The 22857-nt window shown below is 44.5% G+C and overlaps 1 protein-coding gene across 1 annotated transcript in view; it reads left to right on the top strand.

Moving 5' to 3' along the window:
* The window catches only part of efnb3b (ephrin-B3b), a 72740-nt gene that overhangs the window by 34009 nt on the left and 15874 nt on the right, over positions 1-22857 (top strand). Inside the window, exon 2 of the mRNA XM_063900203.1 lies at positions 2524-2813. Coding sequence (XP_063756273.1) covers positions 2524-2813 — 290 coding nt within the window. The remainder of the gene's footprint in view (positions 1-2523; positions 2814-22857) is intronic.

The following is a 22857-nucleotide window of genomic DNA, read 5'->3' as shown; positions in this document are numbered from 1 at the left end:
GGGGTAGGATGTGGTCAGAGAGATGCAGGTACAACAAAGGAAACTCATTAAATCTCTGAATCTGTAAATCATCCTGAATAACCTGATACTCTCCTTTATGACATGATGTTGCTTTTGGAAACAATTTCAGCAATGTTACACATGCAATCAGTTAACTTCTCATGGCTAGCACTACAATGTCTGGGAGAACGTATTTTGTGGCTCTGGAGAGAGATTTCTGAAGTGTTTAGATAATAACCCTGCTGATGTCATAGTGATGGCATCAGCTATATCAGTTTGGATTTGGAGACCTTAATGTTTTTAATGGAAAGCCTGTGTTTAAACTGGGGCTTTTACAGATGTGGGTGCATAGCAGGCACTGATAAAACTGCTATAAAGTTGAATTATGGGAAATATAGGATCCAGTGTTTGTGGAGCTTGAATCCCACATGCAAAGTCGAGATATTTAGACATCTTTTGCTATAAATCTGATCTCTCGCACGTCCTTAAACTTTATGGAAGGGCAATATCACATTTTTCAAAAGCCTTTTTATTTTATTTGCAAGTACAACCAACAAGAAGCAAAGACAATTATTTTCCCAGATGCAAATATAACAATTAAAATCAACTTGGCGCCTTTCCCCACGAGATAATACTGTAAGTTGTTATCTGGCATGGATTTAATGGAAAACTGGAAAGAAAATGTTCACAGATTTCGCCTGTTTGGACAATGAAAGGGTAATTTGTTGCTAATGTGACATTAGTAGGATTTATTCAGTCTTTTTAACAGCATAGTTCCCAACACAATTCTGGGTTTGTTCATGCTTTGTGATCCCGTGTTGTTTATTTTTTAATGGTCAAAGTCTGACAGCAGAACATAGAGCATAATTAAGCAGGTTTGAGAACTGTGACTCCCAAGTGTTCCTGTGGATTTGTTGGAAACAGAGGCAGCGTCTGAGTCAGAGCTAACTGAAAACGGGCTTCTTAACATTACAGGCATTGGCTTCCTCCCACTTGAACATCAAAGTGTCTCTTAACATTCTGTGAGGAACGCTAACAGTCGAGAAAATCCGGCAAATCTCCTCCTGCTTTTTATCTCTTACTACTATAAACACTTGGCCTAATTCCTTCTGCCAGTTGTGACATTTGTTTTAACCTGAGATAAAGTCGCTGTGGCTCTGCATAGATTGCTTTCTGATTTCCCACTTTCAGGCATGCATGCTAGCATGTAGCGTTAAAGTCATCACAGGCCTCAGGAGTTAAGTTGATAACTCATAGTATTTGCCCTTTTCAGCAAGAGATGGCCCTGTGCTGTGGAGGGAATGACAGATTTTGAGTCATCTGTTGAGTTTATGCCCCCGCTGACTGCTGTGTTTCATGTTTTCTGCTCTGGAGGGACCTCTGAACGCTGTGTAGCCACAGTGCTCACACAAGCCCTCTATACTGCAAGAAATCAAACACTTTTCATGTCGACCTCTGACAGGATTTTCACCAAAGTCGGCTGATTTCAGAATGTATTCAAATTGTCATGTGGAATGTTTCCTCAAAACCAGTTGCAGGAGGCCATTCGAGTACATAACGAGCATGTTACCTCAAATATCTTCACTAAAAGCCAAGTTACATTTCTATAAGGATAATAATGAACCATATTTCTGTTGAGTTTATCACTTCAGGCTGCAGTTTCCCATGGATACCAGTTGTCAAACACATCAGTAAACAACAAGACTTCACATTATTCATATCAGATTTGGATGAAAGACATCAAAACAGCTAATAAGCAAACTAATTATCAGTACATACCTGAGTTCTGGCATTTGTTGCTTCGTTCTGCTGATCTGCGGCGATAGTCGTCTGCCTGTTTCTTCCTTGATGGACATGCTTCAGTTCTCACCTCCAAATGTGAGTGCTGATAAAAAGAAAATTAGTTTCTGTTGCATCTGTATTCAAGTTTATATTGCAAGTCTTTTCGTTTACTAGACTTCACATTTGCTTGCAGTATTTAGTTCTCTATGTATCCTCGAATAAACTCCAGGCTTTCAGTGTCATGACAATAAAGCTCCTGTTCCTCCACAGCGATTGGCTGAAATTTGCTTTGGCATTTAAATTCAGAGAGTGATCTTGTACGCTTTGAGACGAAACATTTCCATAACTGAAGATGATTTGGTGGGGTAGTTGGAAAATGAATCCTTTTCTAATATATTAGATATATGTGGCTTTAATTTGGGCTTTTTTCCCCAATGTGGATCAACTAGTGGTTACATTTTCCTACTTCTTTTTTTCCACCTCTTCATGGGTTCAGCAGGGGATTGCGTGAGATTGTGTAGTGTATTTGTTCTTCTATGCAACGGCACCTGTTCCCAGTGAAGGAGAGAAAATAAGAAAGAAGTAGGGGGAAATAGGAGAGTTAAAGGATCCATCTGTTGCTCATTCAGCAGCAGGCACAGGTGGCTCAGAACTGGTTTATTTTAGCAGGAAACAAAAGACTAATTAATGACTCGACGCTTTCCTTTCTTTTCTAATTCCTCGCTCCTTCTGTTCCTCCAGGTTCAGAGACGACAAGGGCTACGTTCTGTACCCTCAGATTGGGGACCGGCTGGACCTCATCTGCCCCCCGCTGGACACCGGCAGGTCCACGCCGGAGTACGAGTTCTACAAGCTCTACCTGGTGGCGTCACGAGAACAGGCGGACCGCTGCGAGGTGAGCGGCGCCCCCAACATAGTGCTGACCTGCGACGAGCCCACCCGCGAACGCCGCTTCACCATCAAGTTCCAGGAGTTCTCGCCCAACCTGTGGGGCCACGAATTCAAGAGCATGCACGACTACTACATCATCGGTGAGTGGAGGGAGCGACAGTGGAGATTAAGGGATGGAAAGTGTGTGTGTGTGTGTGTGTGTGTGTGTGTGTGTGTGTGTGTGTGTGTGTGTGTGTGTGTGTGTGTGTGTGTGTGTGTGTGTGTGTGTGTGTGTGTGTGTGTGTGTGTGTGTGTGTGTGTGTGTGTGTGTGTGTGTGTGTGTGTGTGTGTGTGTTGAGCTTTATTGCAGTGTGTGGGGGGGTTGTTATGATTGCATGGCTGATTTCTGATTGTGCCTGAATGTGTTTGTTTATTTCAGTGATGATGGTGATGATTGGGCGGGAGTGTTTGGAGTAATGAGGGTTGAGAATTACATGTGATCCGGTGGTCCATGGGTGGATACAGTACACTGCAAAAAATGACCATACGAGCTATGGTGTTAAGGATATTTTCTTATTCTTATTCTTTATTAGCATCACCATTAGCACTAGCATAGGCTATTCTTCCTTGGGTCAGCATACACACAAACAGGTCATCATTTCATTCAATTCAGTATGTCAAGTATAATCTGTAAACAGTAAGCCAAACTTATATACTACAATCAGTTTTTCTTGTCAGTTTTTGCAGTGTGTCTATGTCCCTCTATTCAACTTGTGTGGCATTCTGTGTTCAGTGAAGTATGGTAACGTTTGTCTTTAATAGTTGTTTCTAAGTGTGTGGGTGTGTGTGTGTGTGTTTCACTGCCTTGCCTTTGTCCTGCTCTGCTGCTGTTCTTGCCTGGGGCCTGTTTATTGTTACTGCCAGGCTCGCAGTGACCACAAACGGCGAAGCACAGTTTGTTTTGGTTTGTCCCGAAAGTTTGTTTGGAGTTAGGCTGTGGGAAGACCTGATGAGGTCATCTAGGCAAGCCAGGCCAAGCGCTTGTATCGGACGCCACAATCTGCGAGTAAAGGTCGGGTCAACCGAAACCTGTGGGTTGTTTTTCAAATTCAGGCCAAGAGCATTTAGCGTTCGTGCATCGCAAACACACTCAAGATTATGTATACACACACACTCGCATATTCACAAGTTTCCAGTACAAACACGGTAAAAACACCCCAGGAGTGAGAGAGTGAGCCGAATAGACAAAGAGAGAGCGAGAGAGAGAGAGAGAGAGAGATCCGGATTCCCATAGCTCTCCACCCACGCACCTGCGAGCTTTATTCACTCAGGTGTGCAAATGCTCTTTTCACTGCTTTTCATCTTTAAGGTAAAAAAAAATGATGGGGCGAGTAAAGCCAGGAGGAGCAGGAAGCTGGGACAGAGATGGAGGAATGGACTGAGACAGAAAGAGACAAAGAGAATATCAGATCTCTGGAAAGTCTGTGAAGTCCCTCATGCCTCTTTGTGTTCTATATTTGTTTGCCGGTTTCAGGTACACCTATCAGTCCGTACACCCGGCTTGTTTGTGAAGAGGTGAGCCACTCGGCATATTTCTCCTGCACCCTGCATCATTATCAACAACAAGTATTTCACCTAGATTAGATATGAGCAGGTGAGATGGTGTGTGTGTGTGTGTGTGTGTGTGTGTGTGTGTGTGTGTGTGTGTGTGTGTGTGTGTGTGTGTGTGTGTGTGTGTGTGTGTGTGTGTGTGTGTGTGTGTGTGTGTGTGTGTGTGTGTGTGTGTGTGTGTGTGTGTGTGTGTGTGTGTGTGTGTGTGTGTGTGTGTGTGTGTGTGTGTGTCTTGCCGCATGTGTGCCCAGGAACCCAATGATACAGGAATTTTGGCACGATAAGTGGGGGAGAAAATGAATGCAATATGATACCTGCTGATACCCGGTTCGATGACTGACAGATGTTGAACAGCAACATCAAATGTGGCTGCAAGAAATGTACGGGACACTGACACACTCAAAGCTAAATTATCCATTTATGTAAGGTAAAGACATCATGATTACGGTTTTAGATATACTTTATTTTTGGTAAACATACCAGCAACTTAATGGTTATGCACACAGGATCTGTTGTTTAAAGGGATTTTCCCAGTTTGTATTTCCGGTTTAATTTCATCAGATATTCAAATCGCCATGGTTCATATTTCTCATACGGGTATGTGTCAAACAAGACAAGTCAACTGCTTGCACAAAGGCAGCACACTGGAAAACTTCCATCAATAAACACGTTCTGTTTTTTTTTTTACATCTGTCTTAAACTCGAGTTTTATTGCGTTGCAGTAAAGTGGAAAACAGTCATAAAACCCTTTGCGGGCTCGCTAATATGCAAGCAGAGGGCCAAATGTGGACCACAGTCCCTATTTTACACCACTCTTCCATACTCCTGGCAACTGGAGTGTCCCGAGATAGAAACGCCTTTATCTGCACACACACTGATCGATTGACAGGTCCAGCCCGATCGATGACGGCTGCAACACAAGGTCACACACACACAAACACACACAAGTCACACATCGAGGGTTTGACAGGTAAGGCAACAGGGGAGTATCCGATCATAGAGAGCGCCGGCTACTGATAACTTATTGATAACGTCGCAGATAGCCCGATCATGTGTTCCTAATGAAGAACTCACCAGAGATCCTGTGTACTTAATGAGGCTGCTAGGTGATTAAAAACGGTTAATCCTACTTCTCACTTACAGCCGTGTGCCTGCAGTATAGCATGGTGTGCTAACTGCTAATGAATACACTGTGGACCGGTCGCTCTCTGAATTCAGTTACAGTAAATGTATATTTGTGCGTGTAAGGGCACCAATGTATGCGCAAGCCTCAGGGAAATTGCGTTTTAATCAACCTGTAGCATGACGTGATTTAATTTGCACACTGCAGGCACACACGGAAAGAGTGTGTGTGGAGCGGTTGGATGGTGCAGCAGCAGCAGCAGCAGGAGGAAGCAGGGCAGTGGAGGTTAATTTCAAAGTTAAACCCATTACAGATTACCAGTAACTTGCTTAAAGTCCACTGGGTAATCACTTTCCTCTGCCACTGGGATGCACAGTGAAGGATATTAAGGACTTCATTCCCACATCATAATTTGTGTTGACATCAACAACAAGTGGTGTCATTGATCACATCTAGAGGAAATAGTTTGCGGCTTGAGGAAATCTAGCGAGCAATCTGGAAGAAATCCAAAGTTTCCCTTTGTTTTTGCGGTCACTAATGCAACACAGATGCCACTGTTTTGTAATCAGATTACTCGAATCCCATTAAATGTAATTCTTTACTTATGTATCCTGTGGAGAGGAGCGAAAGAGTGGGAAAATCGATTAGTCATACCCACTGATTGATGTTTTCATTCATAACACGAGGTCATAGTTTACGTAAACCCATTTCTCTGTGATACTCTCCCCCCCTCTCTCTCTCTCTCTCGCTGTTTTGTCTATCCCTCCCTATGTCTCTCCACCCTTTTTATTTCCTCCTCTCCCCTTCTTTCTTTCGCCGTTCAAAATCCCACCACAGACACACACAGAGATGCTCAGTACATCCACCCAAACTGCAGATCAAGCCTTTCACTGCTTTTAATGAATCCTTTGAAAGCCGGCGCCAGGGTCCTGTGAAACACACACTCCTTGTATGAATGCACTGGCACACACACACACACACACACACACACACACACACACACACACACACACACACACACACACACACACACACACACACACACACACACACACACACACACACACACACTCACACACTCACACACTCTCACACACACACACACACATTCACAATCAGAGTAGTCCTGATGACGTGTTCCTAATGAGAACTGTGTGAAGAAACCATCCCCATGTGCAATTTAAAGGAACACTTGAGGAAAATAGAGGAGTTGTTAAACTGGTGCGGGATCAGCTGATTTTTAAAGGGTCAGTTCACTCAATGTGAAAAAAAAGGTCCTTTCTCACTTTCTCAAGTCATGCAGATAGTTTTAATTTCATCAGATATTTCAGTGCTGATGTAATCAACAACAAAAACACAAAAAATGTGCTTGATAATCCACAGGCATCACTGTGAACTGTTTTATCTGAAGAAATACTCCCAAGACAATTATGTGACATTTATTGACATAATTGTTTTAATTAAAGTCAACATTTCAGTTTTTTCAGTGCATATTAGTGTCTACATCCACACTTGTGTATATTTTATTAATATTAATCATGTCAAGGTTATGATCCATGCTGGCGAAAACCTTCCACCTTGTACTAAAATAGGCTTACATGACATTACAAGTACTGGACCCGGCTAGCATTCAAACCAATCTCTTTGCCTTTGGAGATTGAGTGATGGAAGTGATGGCTGGAAAGAGGTAGAGGCGGAATCCCAATAAGGAGGAGGACTCGGGGGGCATTGGTAAGAAAAAGTAAAAAGATACATGTGTAGGGAGGAAAGGAAAGAAAAAGCAGGGGAAAGGGAAAGAAAAATTATAAAGATGATAGATGGAAGAAGACGTCAACAGACAGACAGGTCTGTTGGTGTGTGTGTGTGTGTGTGTGTGTGTGTGTCTGATGGGAATGGGATGTGAGTATCAGTTGACACACAGATAGAGCTTCTCATCTGCAGGGTGACACTGAAACAACGCGGCCACTTTCAATCACCGTCGCCGCTGTCAGGGGAAATGGAACCCACACACGTGCACCCACACACACTCCTACATGTTTAAACACACACACACATGCACGCCGGCAGTGAATGATTGCGGGCTCACAGTCAACATACATACGACCTCATACGTGGATGACCTCTTTCACCCACTCCCTCACAAACACACATCTAATCTTCGTCACGCTAACATATGCGTGCTCACATCGCCATACACGGGGGCCTTCTCATAAATATATGCACTCACACACACATTGGCATAAGAGCAGGCTTGTGGTTGTGTGCACACAAAATAGTCTGAAAATAGCTCACACACACACAAATATCGGTTGCACTGAGCGGGTCAGTCGCTGTGGGACTGCAGTGTTGTTGTTGTTGTTGTTGTTGCACACTCAGACAGATGGCTCTGTGTGTGTGTGTGTGTGTGTGTGTGTGTGTGTGTGTGTGTGTGTGTGTGTGTGTGTGTGTGTGTATGTGTGTGTTTGATAGAGGTATGAAATTGGGTTTTCTGTGCAGCTAGCATGTGCAAGTATGCATGTGTAGGACGGACATGAAGGTGTGCGTGTGTGTCTGTGTGTGTGTGTGTGTGCGGACATGAATGACTCCCAGTGGGGTGTTTAGGGAGCAGGCCCCCCGGGGCTTTGCGGAGAGCCTGGTGCCTGCCGTCGCACAATAGCAGGGATAAACAACCCTCTGCTAATATGAATAATAGAAAAGCTGACTGGGGCCTGCACACCTAGAAAAATAAGGATGAGTGTTTGTGCATGTTTGCATATAAGTTTCGGGGGAAAATGTGTGTGTGTTTGTCTGCCATGGTCTGTGCAAACTTTATTTTGTCGGTATTGTTTTCTTTTTCTCCGTCTCTGTTTATCTTTCTGGCCCATCCATCTGCCCCTTCTGACTCATTTTACGGTTGTGTCTATTTTATGAATGTGTGTCTTTTTAATACGTTTGTTTGGGCTGTTTGTGTGCAACTTGGGACTGTGTGTGTGTGTGTGTGTGTGTGTGTGTGTGTGTGTGTGTGTGTGTGTGTGTGTGTGTGTGTGTGTGTGTGTGTGTGTGTGTGTGTGTGTGTGTGTGTGTGTGTGTGTGTGTGTGTGTGTGTGTGTGTGTGTGTGTGTGTGTGTGTGTGTGTGTGTGGTCTAATTGTCGTACAGCACGGGGCCGCCGCAGCGCGTGCAGACAGCAATGTTGAAGTGTTCAATAATGCAGAGGTACTCACTGGTTTATTTATCAGGGTTAAGCTGAAATAAATGACACAGAATCCTGAAGGGGGAGAGGGAGGGCAGAGAGAGGGTGAGAGAAAGAGTGAGAGACGGATGAAGAGAGAGAAAGATGGGGAACATTAGTGAAACGGAGAGTGAAATAGAGGAGAGAGAAGAGACAATGGAGGAGAGGAAGCGCAGAGATACGGCGCACTGCAGCCTAAATGAGCTGCACCTCTCCGCCACTCTGCGTTAGTTTATGATTCCCCATGTGCATGCGTGCGTGACTGTGTGTATGTGTGTGTTTGTGAGAGGCACACAACTTTGTTTGCGACTGCAGCGGGGAGAGCAGAAGTGAGAGATTGAAGGGAAGGCGGGGCGGAGGGAGCCAGTGGAAGAGGTGGAGGATCCAGGGACTGTGAGAAATCTATATCTGCTGAATATTTGATCAAGTTTAAGCCCTCAGATTTGAGCCTTCAGCAAGGCTCTACAGAATCCACAGACACAGGGGAGAGAGGAGGAAGCTGCGGGGAGGAGGCAGAGGAGAGGGTGGAGGAGGTAGAAAGGAGATGACCACAGTGAGGGGCTTAGAGCGAGGGGAGGGGTTCTGTTATACACAGTAATCCCACTGAATTCTAAATGCTCTATATATCCCACCTTTACTTCTGTAATAGATAAGGAGATAGACTTGAATACATGTTGGGAAAGTGGTTTTACATCACATTTACACATTAGGCGTATAATACATTTCTCTTTCATTTATGTAATGGTGTTTAATGCCCATGAAACCCCTTACCAACATTGTGTAATCAGTCCCACACAATGCTATCATTCTTACCACAAGGTCATATAGTAATGAGCTTTTGTAGATATTCATCATCTCTTAGCTGGTGAGGGAAACAATGTAACAACATATAATATAATCTTTATTGTTATAGCCCCTTTTCATAGAGAAAAGTTGCAAGGTGCTTCACAGAACACATCACGCAATTTACATATGGGTTTGCTAAAAAACGAGGATCTTAAGAAGTTGGTAACCATAGAAAGATAAAGCGTATTACATTTAATACATTCAAATAAATAACTGATGGTATGCCAACTCTCCGGCGACATTTTTAATTCCAAATCTTAATTCCTTTCCGACCACCATGAATTTAAGTGCAACTAAAAGGACACATGAGTAAAACTGTGTTAGACATTTTTCAACTTCAAATGTGTTAAGGCTCTCACATCTGTTGCGGCCCTCGGGGGACATGCCTCGAGTTCGCTTCCATGCCAGCCCCTCACAACTATTTTGAGGTGGACCTGCTTTTTTTCTAGCCTGCAATACATTTTTCACACTCCACTAAACACATCGGGTTCTTAGGGGGCGAACCGCCTCGGTTAAACTCTCATGTGTGAAAATAGCCTCAAATAAAGTGCAAAAGTGGAAAATGGAATAGAATAGGCCAGCAGGGGTTTAGTGCAACGGATCCGACTAATTTCCTCTCCAGAGATGAAGTTTATCTGCATCTCTCAATGGATAAGAGGCAGTGGATAGTGGGAAAGATGACTCTATTAAAAGGACATCTCTAGTGTTTTAAATGATTAAGCGTTAGATTGCCCCGAGCTTCCCTGCATGCGTCTTCATTACAAGCAGGAGAATATGTACAAATACTTTAAAAAGCACGCAGATCACTGCGATAGCACTTGCAACACACTGTACATAGACTGAAGGACTCAAATAAGGCCATGGTATTTTTTTGGTTAAAAGAATAATAGGAGAGTGGAGAGTGAGCTGATGTGAAGTGACACTGCAAGAGAGCGAGGGATATTTGGGGAAAAAAAGAAAGGAGAAGAGAAAGGGGAGGAAAAAGATGAAAAAAAGATGTGTGTTCAGTGTGAGTAAGAGAATGTGACAGATCGCCTGGCCGATTTAGGTCAGCAATCAGAGCCGCGCTACTGTCTGTGAGATTGGGCTGCGTGTGTGCGTGTTTGGTGTGTGTGTGTGTGTGTGTGTGTGTGTGATGCTGGTTGGCTGCTTATGTATGTCTGTGTGGGCGGGAGGGTGCATTAATGGAGTTGTGCTTGCGTGTTTGTGCAGACTGTGTCGTTTGTGAGTGTTAGTGTGTGTGTTCGGTTGTGGTGGTGGGCTGAGGGGTTGATTGCGTGAGTGAGTGTGAATACGTCTCTCCTGTTAAAGGTCAGACAAGAAGAATCCCTCTCTAATTGGATTGGGCCTGGTTAACATTGTATTATTCATTTAACCTTCCTACACTGTCTGTCTGTCTGTCACACACACACACACACACACACACACACACACACACACACACACACACACACACACACACACACACACACACACACGGATACACAAACTTTCCTCGTTCCCTATAGCAGCTTGACATACAAAGGCATCATTGTGCTGCCGCCTTCTGTTGAGGAACCTTTGGCAGAAAGATGTGTTAGCCGGCAATCATACATGGAGGAGTTTCAAACGAGCGCACCTCTCAGCTGACCTCTGCCATCAATAGAAGGCATTAGCCTGCTAATATAGCTGTGATTTAGTGTCCAGGTTCACGCAAACATGACCCTTGATCAAAATAATGGAAACACGGACAGATGCGTAGCCGTACAACAAACGTGTGTGTGTCTGTGTGCATGTGTTTGCTCACACAGCTTTGTGTTGAAGATTTGGGATAAGCCATCTGCCCCCCCCTTTCCTGTTCAATGGAATAGTTTTGAATTTCAAGAAATCCTTTTCTTTATTTCTGAGATTGGAATATATAAATGGCAAAAATGAGGGGGTAGTTAGCCTAGCTTAGCATAAAGAGTGAAAACAGTAGGAAACTGCTAGCGGTGTCCTCTCCAGATATTTTTTTTATGCAATGTAAGTGGTTTTACTACTTTCCTTGAAGTGAAATGAGCTTTATTTAGGCTGTGATTAACCTAGCTTAGCATAAACACTGATGCCGAGTCTAAAAAATAGCATCCTGACTTACAGAGAAACCTTCAAGAGAAAGACATCACACACACACACTCTCTGCTGTCGGTTGTTATGAGTGTAGTTTGTCTATAACTAACAGGCGTGATCTTTGCCATGTGTGAGGGAGATTATGGTGTTCTTGGAGTCGGACTGGACCCGGCAGCTGTTCAGCAGAGGAAGAGGCGGAGGAAAAGTGAGAGAGTAAATTACATACAAGCTAAAATAATTTGCGCATGCATCAGAAGAGAAGGAAGCAGAGGAAGGATTGTCTGTGGACAGACTGATGAAAGCAGATTACTGTGTGCTGTGAGGAGACCGTCGGAGAAGACGGTGTTGACACTCAGTGGAGCAACAAGGCCCACGGCTCAAAGACACAAGGACAAACAATCAGCTGCAAATCCTTTTTAACCACCATTTAAGCAGCCCTAATTACTCCCCAAAAACTCCACAAAGAACATTATTATCTCTCTGCGCTCATGCACGTGCGCGCAGCGTGCACATGCACTCCACTCGTTTATTAAAGAGAGATTCGTTAGCGGAATGGCTGTTTACTTGTTTGCGACTAATCGTCATTGTTGTAAGATACTTTGGGTGCATTTCACAAATAAAACAAGCACTTTTCTGCAATTCTTTACCCTGCCTCTTGCAGGCAGAGTCCAATTCTCTCTCTCTCTCTCACACACAGCCTGACTCATTTTAACTCTAGGGTCAACTCAAGCCAAAAAGCTTAATTTGATGCATGTTGTCTGCAATGGAGAGCCAATGGTTTTGATAATGGTTTAAAATGCACAAAAAACATGAGCCAAAAGAGCTTGGAAGTGGAGCGAGCGCTGGAACTAATGGTTCTGATGTTGTCATGGTCCCTGTAAGTCTGCGTGACGTGCTTCGGGGGGCCAGATGGGTCGAGGCTGTACGGTCGCAAATCAGCGGCATGGTTTGGCATCTTGAATGTCACATGGGGCGGAGCGCCGAGTAAGTGATACAGTAAAGACTTTCAGATGAAGTCTGCTTCAAGGAGTCCCCATAGGTCTAATATTAATCCTCAGTGTTCCCTCTGGGGGGGCTTATCATCCATATTAGTACCACACATCTGCTGCTGCTATATACGCTTATTATATATTGATGACCAGGGATGGGGTGGGGATTTGGATAATTGAATACCCTCATCATGAAGAAGAGCGTTTTGGTCTCGTTTCTCCACTTCAGACTACCTCAAGTGGGTGGGGGAAGGTGGATCTGGTTTGCCACTTTTGTGTGTGTTTGCGTGTAAGTGTGTGTAATACCCTTTTGTCCGCCTGTACCCACCCCCAGCTCCAGATTGAGATCCAGGCCCTAACCACAGCTCCAGCCCCACTAACCACTGGTTTAATATATGCAATTAAGACGCTAATTAGAGTAATTAATTCAGCCGGGGCCAAGGCCCAGCCTGGCCCCTATTCACCGCTTTGGAACTGCCATAATCCCCCACTCCCTCCACACACACACACAAACTACACAAGGAACAACACACACTCAGACACCGCTATGCCCTCATTATGAGCGGGGTCTTTGTTGGCTGTGTGTGTGTGGTGCCAGAGAAGTCGGGAGAGGAAGAAAAGGGCGTAAATAAAGACAGAGGAAAAGTGAGGCAGTCAGTTGGGCATGATGAGTGAAAACAGTGAACTAATTCATTGGCACCTCCAGCCTCGCTCCGCTGCTCTCTTGGTGGCGCAGCGAGAGAAGAGGGCCCTGTTGTGGCGTTTTACCTCATCTGTAGCAACAGTTCTGCTGTCACTGCCTCTGCAATATGGCCGCCTGAGAGGAAAGACGAGGTTTAATGCAGAATGCCCGGTCTGTTTTATTGGTTTAACCTTTATTTATCCCGGTGTGTCCCTTCGAAGATTTAAGAACTGTTTTAACAAGCCTGACCTTGCCAAGAAAGCACTACGCCATTATTTCCTGTCCATTTTAAAATTATTTCGAGGTTTAATTAAGAATAAAGACCCATTTTTTATTTTTATTTTACAATATAACAAGGGGAATTGTGTCGTTTGTTAGTGATTTATCCAGACGCCGTAACCTTTGATAGCTTGCTTTTGGGCTCGGCTCTCGCACAGAAAGAAGAGTAATTCCAGGTTTGTTATTTTTGGAGCGCGATTAGGAAATGAATGATGAATTGAAGATTAGAGCAGCAGGACAGATTTACGGCACTTGGAGCGCTCTGCTTTAAAGGGATTACCGATAAAGTAATCGAAGAAGTTTTGGCGGCGGCTCCCGGGAAGAAAAAGGTCGCTCAACCCACAAATATGACATCAAGTGACACATTAGTCATAGTTTATTTAGAGCTGGCGCGTTATGTGAGATACTAACACGATTCTGCCTATTTTTTGCTACCTTTTTTTTTAGCATTGAGTATTCCTCGGGAAGGGATATTTTTAGCTATGCACCCCTTATTGAAGACGATTAAGTGCACTCCTTTCCCAGAGTACATCACACTTATATCAATCCTTACAGCACTAAATCAGGTCTTGTTATGTGAGATTTTGACAGTCAGTTTGTATGTTGAAAATGTCTCCCATCTGCCATGTTTTGGCACCTTTTTTTCCCCCTTTTCTCACGAAGCATCTAAAAGAACTCCTTGGAGGTAAGAGTAGTGGGCTCTAAAGGGAGGTGTTGGTGCGTGAACTGTCAGTGCTGTGTGTGAATGGGACGTTTAAATATGAATTAGCCTGAGCTGTTTTTACACTCAAACCTCCAACTTGACCCTGATAAAAGTTTCACTCAGGTGGCAAACTCTCTTTCTCTTCCCTGCATCCCTGTCTTGTTCTGTGTTTTTGTCATCCTGCATGTCTGTCACCATGTCTTCAGCACTCTGCACGGCACACTCATTACTCTTTTAGTTGCTCTCCCTGCTGCAACTCCAAGATAGCACGGGAAAAAAAGTGAGCGGTGAAGAGATACATGCATTCCTCGCGCTATCAGATCTTGTGGAATGGTGGCTTTTTTTCACTTGCAAATTGTACATGCATGAGTCAAAAGATGAAATCAGAAAATGAAAATATGGCTCTCGGTTTCCAGATCAGAAAACGATATTTTTCAATCATCAAAATCATCAAAGTGGAAAATACACTTAAAATTCTTTTTTCATTTAGTTTTTTGAGTAAAACGATCAATGGTCAGTCAATCCATGGTTTGACTGTTTAGTTTTTACCAAGCAAGTTACTGTTCAATATTTTTGACCTTTAGTTAGATGTACAGTTACAGTTGCAGCACAGGTTTGTTCTACACACTCCTTATCTACCTGAACAGACTCTGAGTTGTATTATTTACTTTGGCAGGATGTTATCAGGCTAATAAAGCCTGTAGAACTTGAAAACTGAGTTGACAGAAAGACACTGACAGTTGTCTTTCATCCGTCGGATAAAATGAAATCCACATCAGACAGACAAGAATGCAAACAGATGTCAGGACAGCACCTCGAGGAACCTTGCACTGATGAGCACACAAACACACACACAGGTTTTTCCAGTCCCGCGTGCACCTGACAGCCGTGGATGATTTCACTTAGACGAGGAGATTAGACGTTTAAAACACACATTTTGGGGCGGAGTCGCAGACAGATTGCATTATATGCATCCACCCCGGGACGCACTTGCGAGGCGCAAAGATTTAAGAAGCGCACGTAAACACACTTCAGAACTGAAGACAGACTGACACATGCGGAGTGCAAATATACACCCCCCCCCCCCCCATTCTGAAAAGAAGTGACAAGCATGAGCATGCATGTGCATACACGCAAATACACACACACACACACACACACACACAGAAAAGAGACAGACTGCTGTACACAGCTAAGCACACAGCTTCTAGCAGGCTGCTTTAATCACAGAGGAGCTAAACAAACACAACTCTCATCAATGTCTTTCTCTCAGTGCTGCACACATATAGGGATACGCACCAACACACACATTCAGTATACATGCACACATACACACACACACACACACAAACTGTATATAATTGCCCTATGCTTTCCGCTGTCCGTCATTTTCCCCTTCATATCTCACCCTTCTTCTTTCCACTTTCCCTCTCTCCAATCTCTCCCTCGAGCAGTACGCAGGCACAGATGTCAAGATGTATTATTTCGGCTGGCTGGCTCTCATGCTCTGTGTGTATATGTGTGTGTGTGTGTTTCTCCTGCCTTCCTCTTTTGGAAACAAGGATAATGGTGGGGGGTGGTAAGTAAAAGGAAGGGGGCTGTACTTGCAAGGATTAGTCAAACATTTCTGTGTTAGATTCCCATATAGGCATACATTACAAAAGGACACACACACACACACACACACACACACACACACACACACACACACACACACACACACACACACACACACACACACACACACACAGGCATGACTCTGTGTTACAGTATTACAGTCATGGTTCAAGGACATGTAAGGCTAGTATGCACACACTGGCACATTGAACTGAATCTGTGTTTATCCATTAGAAGGACCTCCATGCTCGTCAGGATTGTGTTGAAGCTGAGTCTTCACTGGTGTTTTTAAACATTATAACTGAGCCAGGTTTGAAGTGTGTGTGTGTGTGTGTGTGTGTGTGTGTGTGTGTGTGTGTGTGTGTGTGTGTGTGTGTGTGTGTGTGTGTGTGTGTGTGTGTGTGTGTGTGTGTGTGTGTGTGTGTGTGTGTGTGTGTGTGTGTGTGTGTGTGTGTGTGTGTGTGTGTGTGTGTGTGTGTGTGTGTGTGTGTGTGTGTACGGTGTCTACAGACTATGACGTAGCAGCTGGGTGAAAGAAAGGCATGCACTGAAAGAAAAATCCTTAAGGGAGAAAGAAAGGAGAGACTGTTTCTATGTCTCCAATTCTTTCTTGATATACGAGTCGGGGCCCGAAAAATTAAAGGGGCCCTATTAAATGTTTTTCGGTGTTCCCTTTCTTATAGTGGAGACATGGCACAGAGGCACAAAATACAAATATATTTTGTCAGCATGATATGGCCCCTTTATTGGTGGCAGTGGCCCCTGACATGGAAAGAAACATAATGAAATGATTATTTGACTCAGATCTTTACACCATCGGAGAAAAAGTGTGAAAATATGGTTTAGTTTTTGTCATCTCTACACAACCCCTCTTTGCCATCATTATACATAATTCAACTCGCCCACCCAAACTCTGCTCTGTATCTGCCACTGGATCTAGACCTAACGTTTTTCCAGCCTTTGAGTGCAATCTATTTTTCTTTACCTGGCCAGCCAACGACAGAGTGCAGCCAAGAGCTTTAGCAGCAGAGCTTAATGATGTTTAATACAGATTAGTATTTTAGCTTCAAACTTAAATAAAGTTTTCCTTAATGGCAAATCCAATTGTTTCAACGGTCTTTCCTATAGGTCTACTTCTGCAGTGGGCATGGCTCTACCACTTTGTCACCAGAGGGAGTGAGACAGTTATTATTAGTTGTGTGTGTGTGTGTGTGTGTGTGTGTTGCAATTAGAGATGAGGGACCCAGGTATGCATGTTTATTAGACGGCGGACCTCAGATTTGCACTCGGCTCATTAAAATGTTTGATTGTGTTGCCGTCTGAGCGCAGGTTTTTCCTTGAGCGCATCATTTATCACACGCCCGCAAACAAAACACGCACTGGCTGTTTTTTGTCCTTTCTGAGCTCTGGTGGAGTTCATTAAAAGCCTTAATTAGACTGACAGTTATGTGTAATTACAGTCCTTAAGATGTACAGCTCCTCGGCAGGCCCACTCCTTCACTGCCTCCTTTCAAAAGTCATTGTCTGGAGGGGGGAGCTGTGTGTGTTTGTGTGCGTTTTAACTCCTGTAAGTTCCGGGGTTTGCGACATTTGCCATCTATAACACCCCGAAAGGAGTGACATTTATGAGGCCATCTTCTCTAACAGCTCCTGCCTCCCATGGATTCTGCCTTTTCCGTCTTTCTCACACATTTTCACCCTCACTCTTCCTCCTCCTTCACACCCTTCTGCTTCCCTTCTTCTTAATTTAGAAAGCCCTCCCCTCTGCCCGCCGCCATCTTCCCACTTGCTTTCTTTCCCTCCTGCTCCATGCCACAGATCGCTGTCACGTTCCTCCCTTCAGACCATTGACCCACTTCCCTCTTTTTTTTTTTTGCATCATTCATAGCTTCCTGTTTTACCAGACGTTTGTCCTTCAGTCGAGCATCATCCCTCCCCTTCCTGCTTGCCAATTTCGATTTTTACCAAAAGAAGCATAACCCAGATATCAAACCCAAAAGCAAGAAATAGACTTGATGTTATTTGACCGCCTGTCCTTCAGAAAAGCTTATATATATCTCAAAATTACTCTGCCTGTGATGTTTCAAGATGATTTTTCATTATGTTTTTGCGTAAGAAAATACGGATTGATGGATATGATGCAGTTCAAGGTGTTGTTTCAAGTGTTTTCCAACATCGTCAAGGGAACATTGAAGAAAGATTGAAAATATCAGCTCATAAAAAAATCAAAAAATAACCGTGAGGGTCAACCTGTATTCTGATCCCTCCCCAAACAGTATCATGCCAATTTCTTAGCAATATCTCCACAGTCTGAAAGTCACCATCAGCTACAAAGTTGATTCAAAGTCACTTATATTGAGGGAATCTGACAGCTGAGCGTCCCAGAGGGAAGTTTTGGCTTTGGATACACAAAGTGTTTGAAAAGCTGTTATTCTACTCGAAGGGTCCGTACCCCGTGGCAGAGCAGAACACACGCGGCAAAGGGTCGCATCCTCGGCGTCTTCGGCATGTTCGTGGCGAGGTGCCAATGCTGTAATCCTGCAATGACAGACAATGTCACAGCTAGGTTCTGCCTGAGAGGAAGCCCTGACAAAGACAGGGATGGCGGGAAAGGCTGGAAACATAAAGGCAATAATTGAAAGGAGAGGCAGAAGGAAATGTCGGAGAGGAGGGAAAGCTCGAGCTAGAGAGGGTGATTGCTGCAAGAGAAAGCCTCCTCCCCAGTGATGAAAGTATGACAAAGTGACAGGAGATGCAGAACTGTGACTTAGGTGTAGTTGTATCCTGTTTTCCTCTTCGCTACACTGAATTTATGTCTAAATTGAGACTGTAAATCAGGCTAATGTGAGACTGAGGTCCTTTAAAGTGTGAATGTGTGCTCAGGTGTGTTTGTGGGAGCGTGGCGAGGAAGGCTTGAGGTCGACTTACTGCCCCCCAAAAAAAGCAAACAGAATGAATGATGGAAGCATTAAAGTAAGAAAAGGAGAGAAAGAAATCTCTACAGGACTATTAGTCATGTGTCGTGTCTCACCCCCTCTGACTGGTTTTGCAACAGGTGTGTGTGTGTGTGTGTGTGTGTGTGTGTGTGTGTGTGTGTGTGTGTGTGTGTGTGTGTGTGTGTGTGTGTGTGTGTGTGTGTGTGTGTGTGTGTGTGTGTGTGTGTGTGTGTGTGTGTGTGTGTGTGTGTGTGTGTGTGTGTGTGTGTGTGGCTACTCAGACAAAACACGTAGCTCCATGCACCATGAGCTGAGATAGGAAGCATTAAGGCGTCACATGTTTTCACACAAGTCTGCTCAGCGACTTCATAAATCCACTTTCATCAAAATCCTCATTGTTGTTCAGGAGAGTGTTCAAAGTGTTCCTTTAGTCCCACTGCCAGGAGACGCCGAGTGGTTCACCTTAATTGGAAAAAGAGGAAGCACAGAGGGGGGAAAAGAGGGAAGTGAGTGATGGACTTCTCTGGTGTAACCCAGATCCAGGCTGCCGCAGGAGGAGTGGACAACCGGAGGTGTTTCGTTTTTATTCTGGGAGCGACTTGGGAATAAAAGAGGCTGGGTAGAAAAAAGGAAAACATGAGCTAAGAGCAGGAGAGACAGCGAGAAGGAACGGCGAAGAGGATGGAGCTGACCCATTTCTCCAGGCCTCAAATCTAGCGCCTGATATAATGCATAACAGCTTCCTGCACGTCAACCTTAAGACGGACACATGCCACCAGACACCTGCAGACAAGGGCACGCCACACGCACGCACGCACACGCACACGCACACGCACACGCACACGCACACGCACACGCACGCACACACACACACACACACACACACACACACACACACACACACACACACACACACACACACACACACACACACACACACACACACACAAGCACAAGGGTCTGCCGGCAGCCAGACTCCACACGATAGCTTCAAGTGTTACTTATCATTCCGTGCGACTGCGGCACATCCAGCATCACCTCAGCCGGCACTGGGAAATGTCACGTTCAGACATTCAAACGCGACCGTGAACTCCTCTTCTCCACTGTTGGGGTGCGTACCGAGGCGCAGCTATAAAGGCTTTGCACTCCTTTTTTTTAAAAAGCCTTTTTAAAAAAAAAAAATCAGTGCAATAGAAGTCACTCAGGGATTGACTGATAAGTATTCATTAACTATTGATAAGTAGTCATTGAAGTATTCATTCAATATGCATGGAGGTCCACTCGGAGGTGCACTTGACAGGGATTGCAGGTATAGCAGCTTCTATGAGGTCTGCGGAAGCTAACGGATACTCACAACACACGCGCATCACGCAGAATGCCCTCGCTGCCCTGGGACGGCAACATTGACCCAGTTGTAAGGAACATTGGTCGTGACTGTCCTACATGGCCAGCACTTTAGTAGTGTTACACAAGGCTCATCCACCCGGCCTCTTCATAATGGCTCCCTTTTTTCTCCACGCTTTGTGCCTCTCTTTCTTTCTTTTGGTCCATTATGCATGTCCATGCTCCGGCAGTCTCATTTATTTGGCGTGGATTATTTTTTGCCAAATGGGCAGTCAGGCTTATTACGTTTTCCCCGTCCACAATTTGTTTCTCGTCATTTAATTAACGTGAGAATGAATGGGACGAAATGGGCCTATGTGTTTATGCCTACTGATGACTTATCCTCCTCCTCCTCCTCTTCCCTCTCTCCGACAGTGACAATGACCCATCTCTGCCCTATATATAAATATCTTATAGAGGACGTAAGCAGCTTTAGGGGGTTTTGTGGAGATTGTTTATTGATGCGCAGGGATATATACTGACCATACTGCGGTATCATTAACTCACTGTGCATCAAACCAGATTAAGAACTGGGGAGTCTCTCATCAAAGCGACACAATGTCCTTTGCGCAGAGACAAGTGAGCACACACACAACATGACAATACCCGAATGGATTATAAGCAGTGCTGTCTCATAAATCATGACATGGATTTTAGTCAACAATGCGGCGGGAAACAGCACCCTTTCAACAATATTTCTCACTCACTGCCTCAGAACTAAACCCCCTAAAATGGCAGCGGATGTGTCAGAAGCAATCAGCCTCTCTCTCGGCGCTGTGCGTGCATCAGTGTGTTTGTCAGATGTGGAGATCAGGTGCGTCCCACACTCAAGTTCCTCCCTTTTCGGAACTCTGACGGGCGGTGGGAGGGCGGAGGCGGGGGTGGAGGCTGCTGTGCCGTGGCCCAGTTTGTTGTGTGTTTTGGTGCTGGAGATTAATACGATGTGATTGTGAGTCGCCCACCCTCCAAGCGCATGGGACATCGAAAGACGGAGAGACAGAGGGAGGGAGGGGTAGAGGAGTGAGAGAGGGCGAATACAGAGGCGGAGGTGATTGTAATAGAACAGGATGGACGGAAAACGAATAACTGCTGAGAATTAAAATGTCATCGGGAACAGGGGAGGGATCAACCGCATGCAAGCAAAGACACTGAGATAATTTCCACCCCTGCTCGATTGTGTGTGTGCATGAATGATGTGTATGACATGTTTTGAGGTAATAGTGTCCTCTGTGGAGGCATGTGTGAAATTGGGGGCTTGCGTGAGATTCCCTCTGAGTGTATGTGCCTTGGTCAGCATGTGACACATCATGTGAGTTCACCCTGTGACCATGACTTGGCTCCCAATGTCGGCCCGTCCAAGCCTCATTGCGTCTCCTCGCCGTCTGGTCCAAATTGCACATGTGGCATGAGTAAGTTCACTCATTACGTGTCTACATTTTAAATCACATTTGCTCAGAGTAGAAATGAAAATGAAAATTACGAGTATGCATCAGGAATAAGCCGCTTCCAGCAGAAATATGGCTTTAATTTGTTCAGGCACAAAGTAATTAAATTCATTCTACCATTTCATAATGCATGGGTCAAATTAGACTTTGCACTCTGTAAACAATTAAGATATTTTTAAACAGCAACCATAGCACCCAAAGTATCCTTAAATGCCTTATCTTGTGTATTTAAAAAGTTGGTATAAGAGGAAATCTGGCCCCAATTTGATCCTAAATAAGTACAAAACAAAAGTCTTTATCAGCACACATCTCGTCCCGTTATCACATTACCTCATGTGTCAAACGCATCATCACACTCGTCTACAAACCACATACCATCATGTCACCATGCAACAGAAGGCGCCAAGCATGCAGACATCTTTTGTGTTGTCCTTGTTTGCAGCCCGTCCCATTTGTGGATCAAGTGCCACCACAACACAGCCGACAGTGGGCCATTGTCTGCAACAACACAGCGAGAAACCTGCACCCTTTGCAGAAAACAAAGTTTGGAAAACCTCATGCCACGTTGGAAGTAATGCAGTGTGTTGTGTATTTGGAGGTGGAATGTGAAAATAATACTTTTGCTGGTGTTTTTTTTCTTTTTGAGGGAGGGCTAAAATAATGCCCGTTCTGTTTGGGTACACAACTTAATGGCTTTCTTGCCACCACAGTGAAGTAATGGCTTGTGATAGCTTCGTTAATGCATCATTGCCAGGTTGTAAAAGCGCCAAAGGAGATTTATGAAGAAGTTTTTAGTTACAGGAAACTTCGATGGCGAGTTTCAGGATTTCTGGTTTTTTTGGGTGGGGGGTTAGAATAGGAGAGAAAAATGAAGAGAAAATGAATCCTTCAGCTTTGCCTCAAGGGAAAGGGGATCAGGTTATATACTCTTCATCATCTAGATGACACACACGGAGCTCAGAGAGCCTCTGGAGAGTAGGGACTACAAATTTAAACAGGAAGGCAACTGTAAATCCCACCTCCGTGTACCCTCTGCACCCACCCACACGCACACATCTCAGTCTACCCAAGTGGCAAACTTAGTTTTGTGATCTTTTCGTTGAATGTGCAACTGCCAAACAAGTGGAACTAAAAGGAGGATTTAAATGGCAAAGCTGCTGTGAAGCAACACATTGGTTTTGGGTTGATTTGCACAGATGGGAACACTTTTGCACACACACTGACACACACACAGAGACATAAACTACTTCAGCCATTGCATGCACCAGTGTGCCCGCAGCAGGATAAAAACACCCA

Source organism: Eleginops maclovinus, chromosome 14 (genome assembly GCF_036324505.1).
Source record: "Eleginops maclovinus isolate JMC-PN-2008 ecotype Puerto Natales chromosome 14, JC_Emac_rtc_rv5, whole genome shotgun sequence".
Classification (NCBI taxonomy): domain Eukaryota; kingdom Metazoa; phylum Chordata; class Actinopteri; order Perciformes; family Eleginopidae; genus Eleginops; species Eleginops maclovinus.
The sequence above is the reverse complement of the archived record's forward strand: the minus strand, read 5'-3'. Positions and strand labels throughout refer to the sequence as shown.